The sequence below is a fragment of the Protomyctophum bolini genome, assembly GCF_963924005.1.
Source record: "Protomyctophum bolini genome assembly, chromosome: 3".
NCBI classification, from domain to species: Eukaryota; Metazoa; Chordata; class Actinopteri; order Myctophiformes; family Myctophidae; genus Protomyctophum; species Protomyctophum bolini.
The window spans coordinates 12,761,229-12,779,321 of record NC_137864.1 but is presented as its reverse complement, the minus strand read 5'-3'; the positions used below and the strand labels follow the sequence as shown (position 1 = coordinate 12,779,321).

The 18,093-nt window shown below is 44.3% G+C and overlaps 1 protein-coding gene across 1 annotated transcript; it reads right to left on the bottom strand.

Annotated features, from left to right (window-relative positions):
* Nucleotides 1–4,405: 4,405 nt before the first annotated feature.
* On the bottom strand, nt 4,406–15,828 carry tyrp1b (tyrosinase-related protein 1b). The gene is made up of 9 exons (XM_080758291.1): nt 15,790–15,828; nt 14,729–15,087; nt 14,193–14,301; nt 12,537–12,750; nt 10,428–10,632; nt 6,811–6,978; nt 5,857–6,036; nt 5,554–5,700; nt 4,406–4,706 (listed from the first exon to the last, which is right to left on the bottom strand). Exons 1-9 carry the CDS (start codon nt 15,801–15,803, stop codon nt 4,501–4,503), a joined length of 1,602 nt encoding a protein of 533 aa, XP_080614417.1. The 5' UTR covers nt 15,804–15,828; the 3' UTR covers nt 4,406–4,500.
* Between the last annotated feature and the right edge of the window lie 2,265 nt (nt 15,829–18,093).

Below are 18,093 nucleotides of genomic sequence, written 5' to 3'. Positions count from 1 at the left end.
TGTCAATTTGGGGGTCTTGACATGAAAAAGTTTGGGAACCACTGGTCTACATGAAATCAAACATATCAAATCAGTTTGTGAAGACGCCTTAGGTTAAATGTAATAGTCAATCACATATAGGTTTGTTTTCTGATTATCTGAATTGAGGCCTACTGGATAAAAAACAACAACTAAAAAAACAACCCCTGACAGTTATAAGAACTATTCGTCCATGACCACTGCTCTCATTCAAGTAAATGCTACATCATGGCAAGATCTGAGGTAGCCCTAGAACGGCTCTTGTTGTTACATACAGTATGCACAGTATTTCACATACAGAGCCATAGAACGGCCAGGTTAATTTCAGTTCGGGTTCAAAATGTGCGCCATAAATGTGATAAATGCTCCGTTTGTACTCACCCATTAAATAATTCCAAAGACGTGGTGTGAAAAATGGTCCTCTAGTTTTATATCCATGTGAAAGTTCTGGCACAAAACGCGTATTTAGTGAATTATCTCCACTTTTTCAAGAGATGCACACGGACATCTTTCTCTCCGGGCGAGGGGGACACAGACACAAACACAGACGTCATCACCAATTGACCAGGGAAACGCAAAAGTTTGCGGTCACACAATTGGCAGGTGCTTTGCGATAGGTGCTGGGTAATTAATCACACCACCTGCCAAATGTGTGACTGCAAACTTTTGCGTTTCCCTGGTCAATTGGTGATGACGTCTGTGTTTGTGTCTGTGTCCCCCTCGCCCGGAGAGAAAGATGTCCGTGTGCATCTCTTGAAAAAGTGGAGATACTTCACTAAATACGCGTTTTGTGCCAGAACTTTCACATGGATATAAAACTAGAGGACCATATTTCACTCCACGTCTTTGGAATTATTTAATGGGTGAGTACAAACGGAGCATTTATCACATTTATGGCGCACATTTTCATATCTACAAGGAAACGATGGAAGCTATCTATGCCTTATGATACATGAAAATTTACGAAGTATAATTAAATGATCACAGGCATTCTAGGTCTAGATCTGAGGGTGCTGCACATGCACTCTTATGACATTCATTCTGAAGTACAGTAATGATTTCTGGTTTTCAAAAGTGGGACCCCCAGTTGTCCTTGAGTGGATTCCAGGGACTGGTATACGGTAGTTCCAGGTTTGGTTGACCAGGTCACCAAATAATAACACACACACACACACACACACACACACACACACACACACACACACACACACACACACTGTGCAAAATGAGATGATGAGAGAATGCATTTCCATTTAGCGATTTAAGAACCAATCAAATAACCTTTAAAATCTATTCTAAAACTAACAGTCAACCATTGGAGTGTCTTTAAAATGGGTGTGATGTGTGATCTCCATCTGGTGTTGGTCACAATGGTCAGTACCCCTGTCAGGTGAAAAGAAGCAGCTTGGACTCCTCATGCATAGAAGGGGGCATGAGGTCAGTCCGCTGCCCCCCCAGGTTGGCAGAGGAAGTGTAGCGCCCAGGATTACATTAGATAATTGGCACTGGGTGAAAAAACTGGGTTGCAAAAATCGTGGGATAAAAATTATATAAAAAAACAAAACAATGGTCAGTACGCGTGCTGCTGCGTTCTGGACTAGTTGTAACCACTAACCAGACAACTTATTTTTTCGGCACACGGTATACCAGGTAACATTATAATAGTCTATGCTAGTGATAAATGCATGCATTATCCTTTCTGTGTCGGCCTGGGAGAGAAAGCGGCGCATTTAGTTAGTTTTTTTTGTGTTTATTTTGGTTTATGCCAACTGAAACGGCGTGCGTGTTCTCTTTCTCAGAGTATAGTTAGTGTCTGTTCAGTTGATCAGTTCACATATCACAACTCCTCCATCTGAACACTGCAAGAGGAGGAGGATGAGATGAAGATGAGAATACCATAACAAACCATGCTATAACATGGTAAATCAGTCCAAGCTAATTAAAGGCGAAGAGGGACTAATTTGAGAGCCTTTTAGAACCGGTGTAAAGTAAATGTCACCTACTCTTTCGACACCATCTCAGTGAAGTCACAGGTGGCGTCTACAGATTGGGGCAGGAGTGTATGGTTTCACACCTATATTCTACAGCTCATATTCTACATTTTCTCTTCTGAATATAGTTTTCACTGAATGTTTGCACCAGAATAGGGTAGCTAGGGTTCATGCATTTAACCTATAGCTGTACACGCATGTGGGAATGCTCCTTGAGTAAGTGACAAATTATGCCCCGTAGCTCCGAGGTTAGAGCACTGGTCCTTATTATTTATCAATATTATAGCACATTTTTACAGCAAGTGCCACCCAATGTGCTCACAGTGCTTCACAGATCATTTTTAATACATTAGTGAAAAGGGGCACACCAGATAGGAGAGCATTACAATAGTCTATCCTGCTAGTGATAAAAGCATGCATTAGTCAGTGAATCCACGGTATGACCAAGCCAGGCTATTTCTGTGTCGGCCTGGGAGAGAAAACGGCACATGTAGTTGCTTGTCAATAATGCTTTTATGTTTATTTTGGTTCATGCCAAGTTGCCAACTGAAACAGCTTGCATGTTGTCTTCCTCAGACTATAGTGCTGGTGTGATGGTGAAGAGCATGGTGAAAGGCAGTGCTGTCGATCAGGACAGACACATCCATATCGGAGACATCGTACTGGCCGTGAGTTCCAACTTAAGAAGCTCCATAATATAATGACATGGCTTCATGTAGTCTGTGACGTCAGTCATCCCTCTGACGTATGGCTGCACATACCATAGGAGAGCTTTCATCCTGATCGAACCGCCATTGACTTCCTGCTTTATGGAATTAAGTTAAAGTAAAATGATTTCCCAAAAATAGAAAACATAATATGTTGTTCCTAAGGTATTCTGGCAGTGTGCATAAGACATTTGACAGTGATCAGACGCACACACACACACACACACACACACACACACACACACATGACACAGAGCACCTACTACTATATTGATTCTTTAATTTTGTTGTTAATGCTTTGGTTTGTCCCTTTTTACTTCCCCCCCCAGTGTGGGTTTGGTACTTTGCATAAGTGAACCGAGTATGTGTCAAGTATGTAGTGGATGATTTTGCGGAGCTGATGGCAGGTGTGGTGCTCCACCTCAGCAATCCATTACCCAGGGGTCTAGCGCATTGATGTTAGGACAAAACATACATTAACCACTTGTGTACCCCTGTATACATTGTGAGCTTGCAGATGTGCTATTTTCAAAATATGTTTTTATACATTACACTTTAAAATGAGACATTCTGCAGAAGTACATTTTACATTTACAAGTACATTTTTAATTCACTCGTAACAGAGTTTTTCAATGCAGTATAATTGTTCCTTTTTACTTAAGTACAAAATGTGTGTGTGTTTGTTAGTATAGGCTTTTGCTTAAACAGCTCTTTACTGTCAAATCTCTCTAACGGTAAAGTTAGCTGTAAACTTACAGTAGCCCATAACCTCACTGAAACTACTTAGCTCATCACAGTCTTGTTGGTGTCGGAGAGGGACTGTTAAATTGGCACGTCAGGGATGCCCCATGACGCATAATTATATTTTGGCCTAGATTTAACTCAAGTCTTGGAAAAAGGCATTTCTCTTAGCAGTAACACGTTACATCCACATGGGGGCACTCATGTGCTATTTCACATTACTGAGCAGTTTATTTCATTGATGGTTGTTGAGGTGTTAATGTTGATTGCTAGCCTATGCTGAAATTGAATTACTTTATTCGATTAACGGGACCTAATTATGCTTACAGTTGACATGTAATTCCTTTTTTTAAATGGCAAACCATTGTAACATTAGGAAAGTCTATGCCACATCACTGACATTTCACATTTAACAGGTTGTTTGATAGCCTCACAAAGCCAGTAAGGTAAATAAGCCATCCATCCATTGTGAGCAGAGCCGTGCCTGGCTAATATACTGTATGTGCTCCTCTCTACCAGTCAGTCCTTTATAACTGGTTCCCAAACTTGTTCATGTCAAGGACCCCCACATCGACATGTATTAGCCCGCGGACCCCCATTAGAACATATTTTCCAGAGACCGGTGATTCTCAACCCATTTAATTTCAGGGACCCCCTGTTTGACATGAATATTAGTCTACAGACCCCCATTTAATGGCATTGACCCCAATTTATTTTGTAAAATCTAAGTTAATTTAACTCTGAGAGTGTACAAATGGAACCAAACCGACCCGTGAAACGGGTCCGTTTGGTTCCATTTGTACACTCAGAGTTACAGACCCATAAGGGTCCATTTGGTTCCTAACTACCATTTAGCTGAGGACTCCCTGAAATACCCCTGGGGGTCCCCGGACCCCACTTTGGGACATTATAAAGATCTCACTCCCACGGCCACCCAGGCATTTGGTTCAAAACCAGTGAAACTTTATTAGAAGAATAATAAAAACAAAACACAAATGCATTAAGAGGTTAAGGCCTTTCCAGTGGGATGGAAAGGCGTCCAACTAGACCACAGATTGTGATTTGTCCAGCCGCCGGTCGTCCTCCGAGTAGCGCCGGAAGGTCTCCCCCAGCAGCGGTTCCAGGGCCTCGGCGGAGCGGTAGGAGTGAGCGCGCACCGCACAGGCGATGACGGCGCCGATTATAGCCACAACCAGCACCGCGGCCACGATTCCTATGGTGATGATCTCAGACACGGTGAAAGCACGGGCTGTGAAGGATTGATTGATTGAATGATTTATTAGACAGGAATGCAAACGGCACAGGAGGCCACTGGGAATAGTGGAAAAGTGTTTATCATGTAGGCTTTGGATATTAATCCGAACAGCTCGGGCCCTATTTTAGACAGGTTTAGGCATCATAGGCAAGATGGAGCCTCTCTCATGTTTAGACTACCTTCCTTCCGTGCAGTGGAATCTAATGCAATGATTCACATTATTGTTTCATTTCATTTATATGGTCCATGTTAGCCTGCATGTTGTATAGTCATTATTCAGTGTAAAAGTGTACAAGCATAAACCTACCTAGCCAACAATAAGAATAATTGTGCTTCTGATAACACACTGGCTTGCCTTCGGATAACTATGTTACAAAAGTCACAGCAAGTTTGGGAGTTGTCTGTGTCCATGTTGCATGGATTACACACACACACACACACACACACACACACACACACACACACACACACACACACACACACACACACACACACACACACACACACACACACACACACACACTCTCTTGCAGGATTGTCTTAACAACTCTCTCAAAATACAGCTCTGCGACTGCCATAGGTGTCAAGTGTGGAGGAGGTGCTATTTTCTGTGCCCACAAGTGTCACTGTACCTAAAGCTGTGGCTGATATGTCCTGTGCCATTCCAGTCACTGGTGGTGCAAGGCTAATCACAGTAACTGTGTGTGTGTGTGTGTGTGTGTGTGTGTGTGTGTGTGTGTGTGTGTGTGTGTGTGTGTGTGTGTGTGTGTGTGTGTGTGTGTGTGTGTGTGTGTGTGTGTGTGTGTGTGTGCGTGTGCGTGTGCGTGTGTGTGCGACTCACTAGGCCACACGACCTCGTACGAGTATCCCAGGTTGTCTGGGGCAGCGACAAACATCTCAGCATTGCTGACTGGAGGCCAGAAGGGAACCATGTTGGACCTGCTGTTGTGACCGATAGGAGCGTTCTCCTCAGGGTACTCTGCCTCGCCTGGAGAAGACGAACAAAGCAGAAACATGGTTTACACTGCAGTCTCAGGTGTGTAAGTGTGTCTTTTTCTCATCCATGTTTTGTGTCCCCCTGTGCGTTTGTGTGTGTACATTACGTAGCTACAAACAAACGGTGTAATGTCTCGCACGTGCGTACCTGGTCTGTGTCGGCTGAGCCACTCGTCAAAGATTGCGTCTGTGAAGGTGTGCAGCAGCACGAAGATGGGATCGTTGGGGGAGAGGTGGGTCTGTCCACCAGTCCCGTTCAGGAAGAGGTGGGCCAGGTTGTGGAGACTACGCACCACAGGGTCATACGTCCCCTGGGGGGCGCTGTATCCTAGAAGGTCATGGGAGTAACAGCCAAGCTAGTCATCTAAGGTTTTCTCTAACCATGTGTATGTGTATTCAGAGATGGGCATGTATTTGAAATACATTTTTATATACCTTTTAAATACCTTTTTTTGTATTTATTTTCTCTAAAATACAGAAAATACGTATTTCGAAGATATGTATTTTGAATACATGCCCATCTATTTAAGTTTATTCTGTATGCTGAGAGGGTATCATTCAATTTGCAACCAGGTCACACAGGTGTGCCTACGTTTATTTATCCAGAACCCCAGCCGGAGCGTCTTTGGCAAGAAGGATAGTCAAGAGTTTTTCCATTTGTAACTTGAGAGTGTACAAAATGTAACAAATGGACCCTTATATTTGTAGGCCTGTTACAATTTTTACATAATCGCCTAATACAAGCTTGCAGCACTTCACTTTGTGACACTATTTCCGCTATTTTGTAAATTATTTGGAAAGAAAAAATATATAAAATATTAAATGTGTCACTGATTTCTTTGTATTTGTCATATATATATTGGGCCTTTTTACTCAAAGGCTTTCAGCTTTCAGGAAGAAACAAAAGAAATACACAGGGAAGACATATTTCAATATTCTATCCACACCTGGGGGTCTATTAGAGTAATGTCGACTCCATAAACTCCAAAATCACGGCACTCCATCTTTAAATTTGTAATGGCGATTCCCCGACAGCCCTCTATGTTTGTACACTCTCGAGTTCAAGGATCTTGTTGTTTAGTTTTACTGCCGCCCCATGCACCTTCGATGGTGTTCCTGAAGCTCTCGGAGGAGGTGGAGTAGTACGGGGCGGTGTCGAAGGCATTGAGCTCCAGACAGTCCACTACGTCCTGGGGCTCCGGCAGCCGCTGCACCATGGGCCGCGCCACGTTGCCCGCTGGGTTCCTCCTGATCACGCTGCTCTCTGTGCCTAGTGAGACATATACAGCCCACGGTCAGCCATTGACCCATTTTGGTCTGAGACCACACATTCTACGAAATGTCTTCTAAATCATGACAGTTTTCAGAAAACAACCTATGTTTCTATGTCAGTGGTTCTCAACGTTTTTCATGTCAAGGACTCCAAAAACTATTATGTCATTGGCCGACGACGCCCATTTGAAAATATGTTGTTCCTGGGAATCCCCCCAGAAGCAAAGATTTCAGTTAAAAATGTCTGCTCTGAAAGAATACATATTCAAGGATTAGCGGGGTTCCCCAGGTTCTATGTCGGTTTAGGGTTAGCGTTAGGTTTCTGGTTCTTTGTTGAAGAGTCTGAGCAATTATGTTTTATTTTATTTTATGCCAGTGTTAATTTTTAGTTGGCTAAGACTAGATAGTTTAAGAAGCCTAGGCAGGCCTAAAGTTCAATGGATAGTTCAAAGACTGAGCTTAAATCAGAATTTGCTACTAAAAGACTAAATTGCTAAAATACTTAGCAACAAAGAACCTTTTTAGCATGGTGGGGAACATAGAACCTGGGGAACATAGGTACACTCCCGGATGGGGTTCATAGAACCTGGGGAACATAGGTACACTCCTGGATGGGGTTTATAGAACCTGGGGAACATAGGTACACTCCCGGATGGGGTTCATAGAACCTGGGGAACATAGGTACACTCCCGGATGGGGTTCATAGAACCTGGGGAACATAGGTACACTCCCGGATGGGGATCATAGAACCTGGGGAACATAGGTACACTCCCGGATGGGGATCATAGAACCTGGGGAACATGGGTACGCTCCTGGATTTGCGCCACATTTTCAGGATATTTAAAAAAATAGCAGATCTACAAGCTCGTGGCGTGACCCTCGGTGCCGCGCCATGAGCTTGTAGATCTGGGCTCTGTCCAGAGCCTGAGCAGAGGACAGCCGGCGATCCGACAGACTCGTCACTGGGCACTGCGCTCCCTGTGGTGGTGTGGAACGCGTGTGTGAAAGTCGAAGTCGGTGGGTAGAACGGTTTTTGAGTTACGTGGTCTACAGACGTACAGAGACTTGGTGCATTTATAGATATATAGATGGGATTATTCTCGGCTACACTTTTAAATTAATTGATTAATGGATAAATAAACATGGCACTGTACAGTGGTGTAAAGTCACTAAGTACATTTACTCAATTACTGTACTTTAGTGCAATTTTGAGGTAGAGTATTTCCAATTCTCATTACTTTTACATCTCAGAGGCAAATGTATTTTTAGTCTACTACAAATTATTTGAAAACTTCAGTTACTAGTTACTTTGTAGTTTTGGATTATTATTACAAAGCATTCATTAACCACTTAAGCCAGTGGACTGACCTCATGCTTCCTTCTATGCATGAGGAGTCCAAGCTGCTTCTTTTCACCTGACAGGGGAAATTCGCCGGCTGGACGTAGCGCGTGGAAGGAACACGTTATTCCGACCAGTTCCTTTCCCCTTCATGCATCAAAAATGCACTTTTTAATAGCTTTATTTTTTCTCACTCTCTCAACTTTTTGAAACTTCACACATTCTAACAATCATTTGGAAGATGTCCTAAATAGGAGCTTCCTTCTGAATTATTTATTTAAAAACAATTCTGACTTCTGAGTGCTAATTATGTAAGCCACGAACACATCTCTTTTATTCTTGTGCTCATTTAGTAGCTGTACTCTTACACACGAGTGTGCGCGCACGAATACAGTATGCATACACATGGACATGCGCGCACGAATGCACACACACATGCACGCACGCGTGCACACACACACACACACACACACACACAAACACTACAGTGGGTAACATAACCAAGTTGTATGACAGTCTGCTTTGAAGATTATGCACTTAGATCAAAGGCGCCAGCAGACTGAGAGATTCCTTCTTTTAACAGGCATATGCCCAAATGAAGCCAACCCCCTCGCCCATTTAAAGAAATATGGTTTGTAACAGACAGAAATACCACCACCTCAGTCATGACATGAATCTCTAAGAGGATTAAAAAGATAGACCAGACCACTAACGGGTTGTCCACTACTCACATGCTCTAACTAGTAGCGTGGAATTAACCCGGAGGTTCCCCCTATACATACTAACAGTTCGCTAAGGATCATCGGTGGCACACTATGGCTTAAGAGCATTAACATTCTTGAGTATTTAGTACTACAGTAGTACGTAAGGAAACAATGTTCATCGTTCAAACTGGAAATCTCATGATCTTGTTTACTGTACTGTGATTTACAAACCTTCCTATAGACTCTATAGAGTCTAATCGGCTAAATTGTAATTCTTTCCATTATTCCAGTACAGAAGCGTTAACTAGTGCAACCTTGTGACAATGTAAAATGGTAAATGGTGCATTTATATAGCGCCTTTACATAGATTGTGTATTTACATTCACCCATTTCACCGATGGCGGCAGAAACCATGCAAGCCACCAACCAGCACATCAGGAGGGGGTTAGGGGTTCAGAGTCTTGCTCAAGGACACTTCGACAATAACTCTGGGGGAGCCCGGGTTCGAACTGGCAACCTTGCGGTTACCATCCAGCCACTCTACCCCTGAGCCACGCCGCCCCATGTGTGTGTTCCAATGTGTGTTGCATAATGGGGGAAAAAAAGTTCTCAATGTCAGCCCTACGGGTTTCAATGCACTGGAACTTTGGAAATGGCACTAAGTTCAGATGCATATATGTAAGATACTGTTAAGCTAGCGGAATCGTCTCTAAACGCAGTTATTTCACGCAATATCAAGGGCCCCACAACAGCTGTGAGTCATTGACTATAGTACTTTATGTTCTGCGTGCTCTCTTTATGTGCTTTTCGCCCGCCTTTCTGATGCAGTTAGAACAACATTATCAGAACGCACACACACACACACACACACACACAACCCCACGTGCTTGTGTGTGTTTCTGTGCTTAGTTGGTTGTATTTGTTTTCGTGTGTGTGCGTGCGTGCGTGCGTGCATGCGTGCGCGCACATAGAGCAATAGGATCTATTTCACACAGCATAATTCTTCCTACTTTCAGGCCCCTTCCCGACTTCTTTCATAGGTGTTACCGGTTATACTAATTAAGGCTCTGTTCCATTTAGTGTACATTGCTTCTCAAACTTTTACATTTCGAGGACCCCCATAACTCTGAGAGTGTACAAATGGACCCGTACACTCTCAGAGTTACACACCCGTACAGGGCCATTTGGAAACACTCAAGGACACTTTGAGACCCACTGGTGTAGCAGAGTGTTTCCAGTGATATGAGCAGCACCCTGACTCTGTTTGACCAGAATGGAACAGAACAGAGTCTTCATAAGTATCGTCAGTAAGTAGGGAAGGGGCCTAAGTTCTTTCCAAAAATGGTGTGTGTGTGTGTGTGTGTGTGTGTGTGTGTGTGTGTGCATAAAGCCTGTTGTCCTCACTGTTGCAGATGGTGCCCAGGGTGTCGTAGTCCTCCACACTCTCACAGATGACCCTCCACTGGGAGAAGACAGAGTTGGAGCTGAGGGAGTCCATGTCGAAGCTGCTCCTGGCTCCCAGCAGGTCGTCGGTGCAGATGTCACACTCGCTGCCTCCGATGGCAAAGTTCCAGTAGGGCAGCGCGAAGGTCGGGTCCCCCAACATGTCCTGCATGGATGGAGGGTGAGAGGAAAAGTTACAGTATGTCTGTGCGTATATTATGATGGATGGATCGGTGGATGGAAATATCAGAGTAATAATGATAGTGAAAGCACTAAGCAGTAATGTTAAAGCGAAACCTAGAAGCGAACTAACTTTCTAAAACGGTTAGTCCCAATACTTGATTCTGATTGGCTGGTTACCGTCACGTGACCGTTGTAAATCTCACCGATAATCCACACCTTAAATCACTTTATATCATTCCCAGCTGAACTGGGGAAGGGGAGCACTTGATTTCCCTGGCCGTGCGGGCGTGTAGGCACCGCCCGCGCTCATATGACTGTGAATGTGTGGCTCCAGGCAGCCCCGTAGGGCCATCAAGCGCTATTCTCCCGTCACATAGCCTACTTGCAGAGCAAAACAAGGAAGTGCGTCGCTCGCTCTGGTGGGCGCAAAGCGTATAGCTACTTTTGTGAATTTAATAGTTTTATTAGGTTAATATTGCTATATGTTTGTAACCGTTTTAGAAAAGCAATAAGCCACAAGAGGTCTCAGGTTACCGTGGATTTTACAATTGCTGAGAGGTGTAGGCAGACCCGACGCGTAACTTTCAACATGCATGGCATCATCATTTTGGTCATGTCATCATAGGCAAATGTTGTAGGTACGGTAAATTGTTTTAACGTTTCAAAAAGCTTTCAACAAATTTTCAAAAATGAAAATATGTACACGTATATGTACAGTATGTATTTCCCCTAAATGATCCTATACTTTACTGTGTGATATATGATCCTGTATTATAAGTGATATACACTGTCACTCATCTCATCTCGTCTTCTTTATCACCCTATCTGTTTTCACATCATGCCTTTGACCTTGATTTCCTCCCCCATCTCCCATCACACTATTGCTCCAAAAGCCTCCCTAACGTCCCTATTATTCCTCCTCCCCACGCTGTTTTATTTAAGAGAAGGGATTTAGGGAAGACCTTTCTCTATCTCTCTGTCATTTTGATCACATTGAACCCAACATGTCTTCCATGGAAGCATGTTGAGCGTGGCAGAGAAAATAGCCAATCTACAAGCTCTCAATGTCGCCTGTACATGCATGGGCTATTTTTGGTTATTACTTTAAGATTAGAGCATTTGAAGTGGTCAAACTAGCAATACGTTCAGAAGCATCTCCCATAGAACGCAGGGTCTGGGATATTTCATTATAAAAGCAAAGGTTAATGCCTCACAGCACGTTTTAACAGCGGGCGACAGCCGGACGAATTATCCGGAAGTGCATTATTTGTCTCCGCCGATAGCAGGCGAACGACTGATAGTCGAAAAGTAATTCATCTTTTCGGCCGATACCGTGGGCGATTAGGCGATGTGTCGGCCGATGCTCGCCCGCTGTTCAAACCTGGTTGGCAGTATGTAGAACAACAGGGACAATATTACTAAAACATCATAATTTGACATTGCGTGTTACTTGTTTAGGGCAGGGGTTCTCAACGCATGGGGGTCGCCACGGGTTGAGAGTTTACATATGCATAAACTTTCCTTAATGATTATATCTGGTTTCAGTATTTAATTATGATGTATTTTCACTCTTATTATGGTTATTGTAGCGGCCAATTTGTATTGGGGGTGGGGAGGGGGGCGGGGCTCACGAGACATGGCCAAAGCATTTCTGGGGGTCCCTAGCCAAAGTGTTGAGAATCCCTGGTTTAGGGAACACATCGCTAGTGTGGGGGAGTCGTTTCACACTGTTTCACAAATCACGCATTAGGAACTTGGTCATACAAACATTTCAGTCATGAGATTTTAATCCTCTCTCTCTCTCTCTCTCTCTCTCTCTCTCTCTCTCTCTCTCTCTCTCCCCTCCCCCGTCCCTCCCTCTCTGCTTCCTTCCACCCCACAGTATACCTGCATGTCTCGCTCAAGCTGCAGCAGGTGGAAGCGGTGCCAGGTGACGAAGCCCGGTCCCTCGTGGGAGAAGTCCACTCCGCCGAAGCTGGCCTGGCCCGGCCCGAGGTAGGTCTTGCTCACAGAGTAGTAGTGGGTCCAGACAAAGTAGTTGTAAATGGTGATGTTCTCAAACTGCGGCGTGTTTCCATCGGGGCCCAGGATTTCCTGGTACCTGGGGACGATGACATCATGCAGCAGTAGAGTTATGCTGTACACCTACATCCCTAATATGGGGCGAAGATGCTGGTGGAAATGGGTGACTGAAGGCTCATTCATAGTCTGGACTTTCGGTGGTGAGGTGACCACCGAACTACGCGAGCCGCGGTGAAGATCAAAGCCAGCCCTTCTCTGTTTTTACTCACCACCGCTCAACGTTATTTCAGCTCCGGTGGTCACCTCACCACCGGAGTGGTGATCACCTCACCACCGAAAATCCAGACTATGAATGAGCCTCTACAAGCCCACACAACGCAATTTTAGCCCAGTCAGAATGAGGTCAATATTCACCATGAATAATGGCATCAACTTTTATGAATAAAGCATGAACTATATGAATAGTTCACATGCTAAATACTTGGCGGTGATTTTCCTATATGATTTATTCGTCTCTCCCCTGGTGTGCAAAAGCCTTTTGCACCATGATTGTTGTTGTTTCTTTTCATCCACACACTTGCTCTACCATCTGGCATTGTTTGTTCCCCCCCCCCCACCCGTCCACATACTGTATGCATCACACTTCTGTTCTGTCCTCGTTTTCTCTCCACAATCCGTTCTGTTTTTCAGGCCACAGTCGAAATCCAGTCCATCTTCATTAATTTGAGCTGACTGATTTGTACTGCATAAATATAGTTTGTTCCAATTTAAACCACAAAATAGTCATTTGTTATTTTCCCTGAGTGTTGTCTGTCTTTAACCCCTTTCAATCCAGAGTCCGAATATGAATTCATTCATTCATTCATTTTAAACAATTGTCAAAGTTTTGTGATCGTGACGTGTTGCGATCGTTGCTATTTTCACTATTTGTCATGAAGCGAAATAGAAAGTATACTACAGTAGCTTCAGCAAAATACATTTTCAGTTTGGTATCCCAATTTCATATACTGTAGCCTGACACTCACACCAACCATTCACAATAGTATCGAAGCAGATGACGTCGTTGTCAATGTGGCTAACCTGGTTGCTAACCAAACAAAACACGGTCAACGATCAACGGTCAACAAACACGATGAAATATGTCGGGTAATGATGTTTCTAAAATCTGTCGTTTCTGAGATTCAATAGCCAGATTGGTAGTGTCGCAGGTTACCACAGTGGGGGCAGCCATGTTTGTTGTTTGACGTCATCGAGTTGAAATGGCACTGATAGGCCGTAGCCGCGGTATCAGATTTTGAACCGAGGCTGCCATAGAGTCACCAGACCTGAATCGACTGAACATATTTCAGTGGGTCGTGACTAAGCGATTCAGAGGCTGGAGCCAGGCAACATTTAATTAGATCAGGAGAGAAAGAGGATACCGTTTCATTCATACTAATATACTCAACCTTATGGACTGGCATAATATTGACTGCCCTTAATTATAAATCTGTGCAGATGTGTGTTTGCCATAATGTGTACCGTCTTGTGCAGATGACCAGATCAGGGTGGACAGTCCTCTTAGCCTCGTCCAAGGCATTCACGAATGCCTGCTTCTCAGCTGCACTCATCTGCATCACGTTCCTCCTTACTAGAGAGATCATTAGAGAGAGGGAGGGGCGAGGCGCGAGGGAGGGGGGGGGAGGAGGAGGAGGGAAGCAGAGGGAGAAGGAGGGAGGCAGAGAGAGAGACAGACACAGAGAGAGAGAGAGGAGAGAAATAAATAGTACTAGCAATTAGTGGTGATTCAGTATTTTTTCTCTTTCTCTCTTTGTTGCGTGAGAATGCAGCAGCAAAGGGATGGTACATTCACACCACCAATGAAACCACTTAAGCCCTTTGTTGTACGACAAATAGCGAAAATAGCACATCTACGAGCTTGAGAGCTTGTAGGTGTGTCGTTATTGCAATTTGAGAAGATTTTCAGGTTGGGTTTTTTTAACATAATTTTTTTGAAAACCTTGCCCAAAAATAGGGATTCCAAGGGTGAAGGTGTTTAAAGATGACAGCCATCTTACCCACGGAGATCCTCTGGTCACAGTCGGGGCCAGTCCACCCGTGTCGACAGCGCCCACAGTTGTGCCCGCTGAAATTCCCGTTGCACTGGCACGTGCGGTTGAAGAAGCGCACGGGCCACCTCTCCCTGTCGTCGCGTCCGTCGTGAGGGTACTGGGGTCCGTGGCGGCGGGTGTCGGCCGTGATGGCCACACACTGGCCCCGCCCGGCGGCGGAGCCGCACTCGTCCCCCACTGCCCCTGTGGGCGACGGGCAGCACTGGCCACTCCGCAGGCCCTCGGGGGTGACACACTCTCGCGGAAACTGCCCTGCCGTTAGGGTGACGCACAAGGTCACCGCGAGCAGACACGCTCGCCACATGCTGCCGAAATATGAGGAAAGGTTAGCGGGAGAGCGGCGTATAAGCAATTCATATTCGACGGTCAGTCGGTGGGGCAGTTAACCTGGTGATGGTCAGTCGGTGGGGCAGTTAACCTGGTGATGGCTGAGCTCTTCATTAATTCATAATGACAAAGTTGTATTTGTTTTATAAAGACTATAATTAGTGTGTAATGCATAGAGACAAAGCAATTTGTGTTCCCTCGTTGTGGGATTCAAATAATTCTCTCTCTCTCTCTCCCTTTCTCTCTCCCTCTCCCTCTCACACTCGTGAATATCCCTGCTGGCAATCCTTGTCAGTATTCATAATTCACAGAGCCATTAGCTTTCAACTTGTACAACTTCTGAAGTACTTTCAATAAGACGGCGCGCGTTTGTTTTCCTTGAACCTTCGGCTTTTTCCCTTTGAGGTTCACTGAAGAATTAATGAAGTCATCTCTGATCCCCGCAGCATCACAAAGGCATATGTATAACAGCGACCATTACCAAAGACAGTTCAAAGTAGAATCTTATCAACTGGCTGCCGAAAAGCTTTGCACGCCCTTCTCGAGCAATAGTATCTTTTTTTTTGACAACAATCATATTTGATAAATTCTTTCCACTCACGTACATTATTTAGTCAGTTCTGAAGCTATTTTCCTTTGAAAGGAATACATGATAACATTAACATTGCTTGTCCCCCTACCTCTGTCTGTGCATGTTGGTCCTCTCTGTCTGCCGTACAACAGCCCCCCTAGGGGCTGGCCTGCCCTCTCGTGGCTTAAATACTGTAGCTTCTTAGCGCATGACCCCACACACACACACACACACACACACACACACACACACACACACACACACATTCATTCTTACCATAATACATGCACAGACTCAGAGGCGCACACCCGGAAAACGTACGCAAGTTCAAATACTCATACACATCCCTCGTGATGCTAGCCCACACCAGGGGCCCATCATCTACTGTAGGAGCTCAATCATGCACGCTACGGAAACCGGACTCCTGTGGAACAGCAAACATGCTTAAGACACTCATTCTCTGACAGAATTCCTGGTCTTCTCCCATTGAGTGTCTTACCAGAAAATCCCAATCGGCTCTCTAATGACTTAAACCCTATACTCCGTTGACAGGACTTTCCCAGGGCTATATACGAGGCCCCCTCCTCTAAAAAAAAATCTCTTTGACATAAATAGACGATCTACAAGCTCATTGTATGCTTGTAGGTCTGCTATTTTCAGCCCAGAATAGGGACTATACTCTATATCTATAGCTCACAATCACAAGCTCTCTCCCCACCCACCGCCCATCTTCGTTGTGATGGATTAACTGTTGTCTCTCGTATATTTCTTGCCCTTGCAAATAGTCTTTCCTAGGACAGGAGCATTTTATGGAAGCTATGACTCGTGAGATATACAGCGGAAGCTCCGGGAGGTAAAATACGGTTGGTTTGTGGAGTGGGGGAACCGCTGCGGTAGGAGAGACGAGAGGAGGAGAACACAGATGGAGACCAGAGTGTCAACATCATAATTTTTATTCTGTACAGTTCAAATTACAAATGATGACGCTAAAAAAAAAAAAAAAAGTTTACACTGTGTCATCGATCAGTCACAAATCAAATGTTAAACTTTCACTTCAACAGTGACAAACCAAATTATTGAATTTAAAGTGTTACAGATTTACATAAGGTATACTAATATTGGTGTGTATACATTATATTACAATGCTGTTGAAGCATAGGGAGTCAGGGACATCTCATAGTTTTCATAATAACAGCAATACTTCAGTCAGAATTCATAAAAAAAAAACATTCCTACAAGTTTAAACTCTAACCTAAAGTCGTTACAGGTATTAACCCTTGACTGTATAAAGACGTATTAACCAAAGTCCTAATATGCTTACCCCCCCCCCACACACACACACACACACACACACACACACACACACACACACACACACACACCACATTTTCTGATTGGTTTCTCTTTCATTCTCACATGCCTACTACACGCATGCACGTACCCACGCACACACGCGCACACACACACACACACACACACACACACACACACACACCACATTTTCTGATTGGTTTCTCTTTCATATTCTCACATGCCTACTACACACATGCATGCACGCACGCACACACACACACACACGCACACGCACACGCACACACACGCACAGTAGATGATACAATAAGGGCTGGTTAGGATTTGTAATTTGTAATATTTTAGGGTAAATCAGTGGTGGAAAACGTAATCAAATGTTTTACTTAAAAGTGTCAACACTGCAATGTAGAAGTATTCCGTTACCTAAGTAAATGTCTGGAATTCTAAATTTACTTGAATAAAAGTACTAAAGTATTGGTATCAAAATGTACTTTAAGTACCAAAAGTACAAAGTACTCATTGTGCAGAATATCCCATTTCACAAGTTTTCAAATGTATGCAAATATTTAGAAAATAGCAGATCTACGTGCTCACAATGCGTCACATTGCGACACATTGTGAGCTTGTAATTGGCCAAAATGTAGGTCTGAAGTGGTTAATGTATGTTTTGTCATAATCAAAAAAAGTAACTAGTTACTAAAGTTTTCAAATAAATGTACTAGAGCAAAAGTACAACATTGGCCTCTTGAGATAGTAGTGGAGGAGAAGTAAAAAGCACGTCAAACTTGTATTTAAGTACAGTACTTGAGTAAACGTATGTAGTCATTACTTTACACCACTGCGTGTACATTATAGGTAGGTTGAAAAGGGAAGTAATGATGGAGAGTGGCTTGTTACGGGATCATGGTACGCCAGTTTGGGCAGATAAACCGACTGACACGCGGCCTCGTCTAGAGGACGGAAGTCCTGACGTCCGGCGAGGAGCCTGTTCCTGCCCCAGCGTTGGCTGCCTCCCCCAGGGGGGAGAGATCTGTCATGGCTGTGGCCTGCTGCTCCTCATCCGCCTGCTGCGTCGCCAGGGCCACGTCGGATGGGTCCAGAG